The 9,960-nt window shown below is 38.5% G+C and overlaps 1 protein-coding gene across 2 annotated transcripts in view; it reads left to right on the forward strand.

Moving 5' to 3' along the window:
• The window catches only part of obst-A (obstructor-A), a 65,833-nt gene extending 56,484 nt beyond the window's left edge, over positions 1-9,349 (forward strand). For both annotated transcript variants that reach the window (XM_081765622.1, XM_081765623.1), the window contains exon 5: positions 9,119-9,349. In XM_081765622.1, coding sequence (XP_081621748.1) covers positions 9,119-9,263 — 145 coding nt within the window. In that variant the 3' untranslated portion in view covers positions 9,264-9,349. The remainder of the gene's footprint in view (positions 1-9,118) is intronic.
• Positions 9,350-9,960: the final 611 nt, after the last annotated feature.

Here is a 9,960-nt window from a genome sequence, read left to right on the forward strand (position 1 = left end):
ATTTGGAAGTCAACACCTGTGGAAGTATCACCATTCATTTCAGTGACCGCGAAAACTATGGATTTGACACTAGTATCAATCAATATGGGCTATTTATACATGTCTCGATATTCCTCACCCGCTGACACCCGGCCCGCATACAGTAGTAGCTGAATTTGCAAGTCATCGCTGATGGAAGTGTCACCATTGATCTCAGCGACCGTGAAAACTATGGATTTGACACTAATGTCGATCAATTTGGATTACTTTTACTACATGTCTCGCTAAACGCCCCCCTGAGACCCCCTGGTTCCAATTTTGACAAAAACGCTTCGCCTTAGACTGGGACCTGGACCAAGGTATCCGTGACCAAAATTTCGTAACTCTCGGTCAACTTGTCTGGTCCCCAGGTCGGTCCCAGTAAACGTCTTCCCCGAGACCCCCCTGGTTCGAAATTTAAAAAAACGCTTCGTCTTGATCTGGGGCCTGGACTACGGTATCCGTGACCAAATTTTGGGAACTCTCGGTCCACTCGTCTGGTCCCCAGGTCGCACACAGACAGACAGACAGACAAACACACAAACAAACTCTTTATTTTATTTATATTAGATAAGATATACTATGTAAAATAGTCTCGTATCATAATATGTGATTTACAACAAATGTTACATTATATATTATCCGTAGCTCGTGATATGCTGCAACATATTAAAGCCTCAGAATAGTTGGGCAAGCGAATAATCCAGAAGTTACGTAACCCTATTGCGTTCATGGGAACGAAAACACAATAATTATAACTATGCTAAATTACTATAGACTACCAACTGCTCATTCAGAGAATTTATGAAGTTCACTTTATCGCAATAGTTTTATACAAACTAGATTTAGACTACGGATAATAGTTTTATACAAACTAGATAATCAATTATTATTATCATTATATTTGCAGTACAACCAAATACAACGACATTAACTATTAGTTCTAATTAACTGAATTGAGCTGAAAATTAAATCTTGATCTTTAAAGATTAACTATTAATTTTATGCGTTCTGTATCTTTCTGAAGGAATAAAAGCTGGAATTGGTTTCAAGGCTGTTTCTGAGTGAATACTTTCTTCAAAATAATATTAAAAATTATAGAAAGATTTTCGAGACATTCGAGTCGAGTCGAGATTTTTAAGAGCCGTCTCGACTCGACTCGTGTCTCGACTCGAAAATTCGAGTCGAGAAATACGTTTGTCTCGACTCGTCTCGAATTTTACAAAGTGTGTCTCGACTCGAATCTCGACTCGAATTCGAGTCGAGTCGAGTCGAGATTCGAGATATGTCTCGACTCGAGCGCATCCCTAATCTGGTGAGTCCACAACAGTACAGTCAGCATGCACCCACGATCCACAAAGGTTACACCGATACCAAAGTTCCAGTGTTTGACTCAAGTAGGCGTATTACCTATCTTAAGTTTAGCCTCTTTTATAATTTTTGGCAGCAGAACTTTTCCAAATGTTTGTTAGGAATGGCGATCACCATGATGGTAAACCGATCACGTTGATCGGCATTCCCAACATTGCGCGATTTTGAAAATTGAACTGGTTATAATGTAAAACGTAGTTTATTTGAAATGGGATACGGACAAAATCTCGCGGCCGAAACATCGCCGCCCAAAACCTCGCGTGGCCAAAACCTCGCAGCCCAAAACGTAGCGGGACAAAATCTCGCCGCCCAAAATCTCGCCGGGCCAAAATCTCGCCTGTCAAAACCTCGCCATCCAAAACCTCGCGAACCAAAATTTCGCTTGGCCAAAACCTTGCGGAATGAAACTTTTCTTTAAAATTTACCCAATGAGTTTCTTAATATGCAATTCCACATTACAAATACTACTACTACTACTACTACTACTACTACTACTACTACTATTACTACTACTACTACTACTACTACTACTACTACTAATACTACTACTACTACTACTACTACTACTAATAATAATAATAATAATAATAATAATAATAATAATAAGATACAAAACATCGTGTGTGTGGGCTTTCTCGGGTTATTCCTGTTTCCTCCCACTTTCTTTATTCGATCATTTCCTTCATCCTGGTCAACTACGTCTCCTTTAACCTACAGGACATAATCAAGGGACGTCGTAAAAACTCATATATTATTTCATACTTTCATAAATATTATTAGATTTTTGTTAAAATTTTAAGTATATATTATTTGAAGGTTGGCACAGTTCTCACAGCTTTGATTAAAATCAGTCAGGAATAAACGATGAATTTAGCCTCCAACTAAGGGCGAATTAATACCCCTTTTCCCCGATTTAAAAAAGTTCAAATATACAGTAATTTTCATTGACGCAATATGGCGCTTCTTTTTAGTTGTTTTCAATAACTGGGGACTCGAGGTCGGTTGAACCCGAGAGCCTGCCATTGGAGCTGGCACACATTCGGCCTAGGACTAGGGGTGTTCGATAAGGCTGAAGACCTATCGAACTTCGGGAGTGAAAATTTATCGAGTTGTCATCGGTTACTCGAAACCGTTCGAGTATTTGAAATCTTGGGAATGGCGATATTTTAGGGCGCGAGGTTTTGGAAGACGAGGTTTTGGCCCGGCGAGATTTTGGCCCGCGAGGTTTTGGGTGGCGAGGTTTTGGCCCCGCGAGATTTTGGCCCACGACGTTTTGGGCGGCGAGGTTTTGGCCAGGCGAGATTTTGTCCCGCGACGTTTTAGGCGGCGAGGTTTTGGCCAGGCGAGGTTTCGGCCCGGCAAGATTTTGGGCCGCGAGGTTTTGGGAGGCGAGGTTTTGGCCAGGCGAGGTTTTGTACCTAAACCATTTGAAATATAAATATGTGTCTTGCATTAGACGTAAATATAACTTTTTATGAATCTTAGTAACTTCAAGATCTTACAACTTAAAATTGTACGTATCGTGAGTTGAAATATGCAGATCTTTTAAGAAAATCAACAAAAACAAATTTAAGCACGCTGTAGACTTCAGTCTTCTCTGACAACTTCGTCGAGAATACACAAGAAACCTTGCTACAAGAGGCAGATTACAGCACTAGTTTGACTTCTCCTCGGGTCACGCAAGAGGGCAAAGTGGACTGATCGCCATTCCCAACTGATCGCCATTCCTCTCCTCTATTATTTCAGCTATCATACTAATTGATCTGCCCAAGCAGGGTTGCCAGACGTCCCGGTTTATCGGGACAGTCCCGGTTTTCAATGAAAGAAGGCTTTCGGGACGCCTGTTTGTCCCGTTTTTCCTTCTTCAGATTGAAAAAAAAAACAATCTGCAAGAACTAGTATGTCTCATCGAAAAAATAAACGTTTTCGGAAGATTTATGTAGCCAATTAATTTTACTAAGCAAACAGGGAGTTCGAAATCATATCCATTATTTCGTCCTATGGGTTGTCTAGCTTCCAGAATAAAAACAAAAAGATTTTAAAGACTAATCAGGAGGGAACATATGTTATGCAAATATTTTCTTGAATATCACTTTTAATAGGAAAGAATGTATTTTCCCCTGTGACGGGCTTTAACTACTTGTTATTTATACTTCAATCGGCAACGCAGAACTGCTTCACTGTTGAAACTTTAACAGCAGCTATGGCGATACTGCTCTCAGTTGCTGCACATAAACTGCATTTAAGGTCCGTCAGCTTGGAGTGCGGAATGAGCAAATCAAATATTAAACATGTCCATAATTTTGCACACATCTTGCACAATTTTGTACATCTTTCAAAAAAGTTTGTACACCCCTCAAAACTCCGCACTCCAAGTTGACGTTTAAGTGTGGAATCACCAGATCCGAGATTTAGGTAATTAAAAATAATCTGCGAATTTTGTACAATTTTGTACACCTATAAAATAATTTTGTACACCCCTGTGTTTCCAGAAAATTACCGTCAAAGTTTCGAACTCAACGACCAAGTTGGAGTGCGGAAACTTCATATCGACGACTTAAGAAGCCGAAAAGAATCCACGAATTTTGTACATTTTTGTACACCTTTTGAAAAATTTTGTACACCCCTGTATTTCGAGAAAAATGGCCAACTTACGGATCCTACCATAAGCAAACCATTAAGTTGGAGTACCGATTAGCAATATATGACATATAATTAGCGAATATGATTGAATATATGCCGTAAAATTTTGTACACCTTCCATAGAATTTTGTACACCATTCAAATAATTTTGTACACCTCTGTGTTTCCAGAAAATTAGCTCCAAAGTTTCCAACTCAACCATCAACTTGGAGTTCGGAATCATCATATCCAACATTTAAGTAGTGACAAGTAATACACGAATTTAGTACACTTTTGTAACCTTTTAAAAAAGTACAGCCCTGCCTTACAAAAAAAAAAAAATGCCTTTAACTTATGGATTCTACCCTATTCAAACCATCGGAATGCCGATTAGCAATAACAGACATATAAGTAGAAGATATGATTGTATCTGCCATGTAGAATTTTGTTAATCTCCCGTAGAATTTTGTATATATTTCAAATACTTTTTTACATGATTCAAAAAATTTTGTACATCCCCTGTGTTTCGAAAAAATTGCCTTTAAAGCTACGGATTCTACCATAATCAAATCACTTATTTGGAGTCCGAATAGCAATATCAGGCATATAATTATCTTATATTGTTATACATATCCCTTAGACTTTTGTACACCTCTGGGTTTAGAGAAAATTAGCTTCAAAATTTCTAACTCCGGTATCAACTGCGAGATCGTAATCATGATATCGAAGATTTAGGTAAGCAAAATAATCTACGACTTTGTACATTTTTGTACCCTTTAAAAAACTGTTGTGCACCTCTGTTTCTCGGAAATATGAACCTTAAACTTACATAATGTATCAAAATAAAACTATCAACTTGGAGTGCAGATTTGCAATATCGGACCATTCTCACTACTGCAAATCTGCACTCAACTTGGAGTGCAGATTTGCAGTAGTGAGAATGGTTGTACATGTTACTTAGAATTTTGTACACCTTCCGTAGAATTTTGTACACCCCTGTGTTTCCAGAAAATTACTTTAAAAATGTCGAAGTCAAACATCAACTTGGAGTGCATAATCATCATATCGAAGATTTAAGTAACGAAAAGTAATGTACGAATTTTGTCATACATGTCCATAGCCGGTCATAAGGGTGTGTATGCTCTACGAGTTCAAACTGGTGTCAAACACGTTGCAGCGAGGCGGAAGATATGTCAGACTTTTTGTGAGGGTGTCGTAACTACACGGGCAGAGCAGCGGTGGTTTAACAGGTTTAAGGACAGTGACGAGGCACTCGGAGACGCACTGCGTACCGGAAAACCAACATCTAAAAAGTGAATATCTTCAGGCAGCAATTCAGGTGAACAATAGAAGACATGTGAGGAACTGGGACTACAGTTCGTTGAGTGGAGAAACCATTCGACAGCACCTCCATCAACTTGGGAAGCACTACAAGTGTTTCCTATCCAATGCGTAGAATGGTGTCCCGGGTCATCTAGCCATCGGGGCTTAGCGTTATCCTGTAACAGGAGGACCCCTTTTCGATTCGAAGTGCTGGTTCCAGAGTTTTGAGTTTTTCTATAACACAGCTCAACTGCTGACAGTACACAGTTGCATTGATAATCTTGACCAACTGGTAGCAGTTCCCGATGCACGATGAAGCGAGCAGACCACCAAACACACAGGAGGACCTTCTTCTGGTGCACTGGTTTCGACTGTTTTGGAATCGGTTCATGGGATGGTAACTTATGAAGACATCACCGTGGCTGCGTACAGGTCACACTCCTCATCACTTGTTAACACCCTGTCCAGAAATGGATCCTTTCTCAGACGAAATAACAAAGAAACACAGGTGCCTTCTGACCCGAAGTCAAATCATCTGGGTCCCATCGACCCAACTTGTAGTGCTTCCCAAGTTCACGGTGGTGCTGTCGAATGGTTTCTCCACTCAATGAACTGTAGTCCCAGTTCCTCACATGTCTTCTATTGTTCACCTGAATTGCTGCCTGAAGATATTCACTTTTTAGATGTTGGTTTTCCGGTACGCAGTGCGTCTCCGAGTGCCTCGTCACTGTCCTTAAACCTGTTAAACCACCGCTGCTCTGCCCGTGTAGTTACGACACCCTCACAAAAAGTCTGACATATCTTCCGCCTCGCTGCAACGTGTTTGACACCAGTTTGAACTCGTAGAGCATACACACCCTTACGACGGGCTATGGACATGTATGACAAAATTCGTACATTACTTTTCGTTACTTAAATCTTCGATATGATGATTATGGACTCCAAGTTGATGTTTGACTTCGACATTTTTAAAGTAATTTTCTGGAAACACAGGGGTGTACAAAATTCTACGGAAGGTGTACAAAATTCTAAGTAACATGTACAACCAGTGTTGGGTAAGTTACTTGTAAAAATGTAACGCGTTACAAGTTACTTTACTTTCTCTTAAAATGTAACGCGTTAGTAACGCGTTACTTGCCCCCAAAAAGTAACTTTTACTTTACTTCGAAAGTAACGCGTTACTAACTGCATTATTATTATTATTATTATTATTGCTGCACGTTCCGAATCGCTTTATGTAAATGCAAGGACAAATTTTTACTTGATATATGAACATTTTCATATAATGTAACATTGATAAAATGCCATACTGCGTTACTCGTAGGGATGGACACGAGCGAGTTTTCTTTGACACTCGATTCGACTAGAAACAAACATCTTTGAGCTCGACTCGAAAAATTTCCTCCAACTCGAGAACTCGACTCGAGCCAAATCCGCTGTGTAGTTTCGAGTACATTCTTCAAGTATATTACATAGACAGTATAATTATTATCAATGACACTACTACTACTACAACTTATATTATTTGTTGTAGACAAATGCAATTTGTTATTATTACTTAATACATAATACAACTTATGTTATTATTATTATTATTATTATTATTATTATTATTATTATTATTATTATTATTATTATTATTATTATTATTATAACACTGCATATAAAGAGAAAGATAAGTGGTTTGTATTTGAATACTAAAAAACCAGTTGATTGCCAACCTCGGTAGTCGTGAAGTCTAGGAATCAAGGACATTGTTCACGAGCTTCTGAGTTTGGGTTGAGGGTCTAGGTTGAGTATTCGGGCTCGAGCCAAACACTGTTAAAAGTTAAAGGGCATGATCAAATATCTTCAAAACTGCTAGGCCCGGGTTTAGAATTGTCAACGACTCGAGCAGCTCGGCTCACAGCTCATTCACTATCGACCCGAACCAAGAAGTAGCGGAGCCAACAGCTCACCCAAACGACTCGGCAAGAGCTCTCGGCTCAGTTGAGCCGAACCGAGCACATGGCTCATCCCCACCAAGCCAGCTCGAGCCGATGGTTCACCCGAAGTGAGCCGGCTCGAGCCATCTTCTCAGTTGAGCCGAGCAGAGCTGAGCTTGTTATAAAAAATCTCTTGTGGTCTCGCTATCGAGACGAGACGAAATGCGAGCCGTGTCCCCTCTCGTGAGCAACACTAAAAGTATTCCATATTACTGTTTAGCTTACATTTCTCATGGCTTACGTTTTCCAGTGTAATCAGACCATGATTTCAAGACGACTTAAAACGAACGAGCCATTTATCAAACTCGACTGGACTCGAAACTCGACGCGAAAAACTGAATCGGCTCGGAACTCGACTCGAGGATATTACCCTTGACTTGACTCGAAACTCGACTTCAATTCGAGTCGAGTCGAGTTTTAGCTTGACTCGTGCTCATCCCTATATGTTAGAAAAAATGGTTGCTTATTATTATTCTGTTAAACTAATTATATAATAATAACAATGTTGCTATGTAAAATTAAAAATAAAGAGTATACTGTAGAGAAACATTACACTACTCTATAATCAACGGGACTCTAGGATAAGCAAACTGATCTGAAAGAACTCGAATATTACATACCATCAGCAAACTATTTTCTAGTAATAAAGTAGGCCTACTCATCAGAACACAGTTTATTCATATTAACATCTTACTGTAAATCGTTAATTATGACACCCTAGTTGTTGATAAATATTTTCCGCCGGGGCACTTCAGACACTTTACTTTTAAATTCTGTCCACCATCATCCTTAGCTCTTAAGAAAAAAAAGTATTCTTTCAAATGTTCGAACGGTAAAATATTTTAGTTCTCCATCTTTATAAAAAACAATACCAATCAAAGTAAAATAGTTGCACTCCTAGTTCACTCACTGAAGGTATTGATTTGGAGCTGTCAAAATCTACAACGAAATCTTCCAGGTGTTTGCAATCAGTACACGTGATTTCCCTAAGACTGTCCTCATCTTAAAAAAACAGCAAGTGACACTACGAACTTATCTGTTTCTGTGTGTGTCTGTGACTGTCGGTCACTGACATACGTAGTTCATGCTCGATTGTTTCATTCTGAGAAATTCACTTACAGGAAAGAAACATTTGTTTCCGAAAAAAAAAAATACATATATTGTAGTTACTCATCCGAAATATAACGCGAAAAAAGTAACGCAAACTAAGTACGTTACTTAAAAATTTGTAATGCGTTACCGTTACAGTTACTTTTGAAAAATGTAACGCGTTACTAGGAAAAGTTACTTAAAAAGTAACGCGTTACAAGTAACGCGTTACTTGCGTTACGTTACTTCCCAAGACTGTGTACAACCATTCCCACTACTTATATGTCCGATATTGCAAATCCGCACTCCAAGTTGATAGTTTTCTTTTGATACATTATGTAAGTTTAAGGGTCATATTCCCGAGAAACAGAGGTGCGCAACAGTTTTTTTAAAGGTGTACAAAAGTGTAGAAAATCGTAGATTACTTTTACTTACCGTAGGTGGTGGTTGGCTGGAACTTTGTACAGTTATCAACTCCATGTATTAAAATTACCGCACACTCCTCATTCCTCTATAATGGACTAATCTCTAGAAACATTGGCCTCGTAACCTTATTTTCTTATCCTCCCTCGTACTAGGATAAAACTAGCAGCGTATCTAAACTTACTGAAATTATTATTAATTATTATTATAATTATTAATCGGGGAATATTAGTTAATTAAATAGTAATTATATAATATTATTAAAGTAAATATTATCTATTTTACAGTGAAGATTGGTATAAAGATCATCCGGACTTCAAAGTACTCTACGATGACGCGGATGGCGACGGAAAGAAGGATTTCGGGGATAGAAGAGTTTTTGACCAGGTCAATGTAAACAGGAAAAGACCTAAACGGAGTAGTATGTCATAACCAATTCAAGTTATGTTGACTCCTATTGAAAATTAATACACAGTGTAGTTTTTAAAACATATTGTTCCAAATAAATGTAATAATCAATTAAACAAAATTTATCATTTACTTGAAATTTTCAAGGGTAGATCAGCAACAATTCAATATAAAAGTAACAGAGGAACTATTTTCACACCTCATACTGTAAAGGGTACATTGAAAACACGAAAGGTATTATATTAAAAGTATAACTAACTCTTAATATCACATCTTTAGTGTTATCAATGTATATGCCACGTTTTCATGGATATACATCGAGTGGTACAGAAACCATCTGCCACGTTGTATTTACAATTCGTTGGCAACACTTATGAAATGGGTACGTTTGGGTGCAAAGTGATATTATCAAACCCTTACCCAAGCCACGTTCTAGCAGTGAGCCAATCAGGAACATGATGAGCTCAGGGGCTTACGTGTGATGCATCGAAACATTCATTTTTATTTCTGTCGAATATACCATACATAGGGTCACAAACACCAACACAATGGCTCTATATAGAGTCAGTTTGCGGGTTTGCCCGTGATTTGAAAATAGTTTCGTACTTCTCATGGCAAGAGCTTTGAGAAGATATATAGGTTATCCCCACGTACTTGGTCCGGGTATGGTATCATCCCTAGTTAGTGTCGTTTTATAGAACATAGATAACACATTTTTTTT

The sequence above is a fragment of the Thermobia domestica genome, chromosome 7 (genome assembly GCF_964235325.1).
Source record: "Thermobia domestica chromosome 7, izTheDome1.hap1.1, whole genome shotgun sequence".
Lineage (NCBI taxonomy): Eukaryota > Metazoa > Arthropoda > Insecta > Zygentoma > Lepismatidae > Thermobia > Thermobia domestica.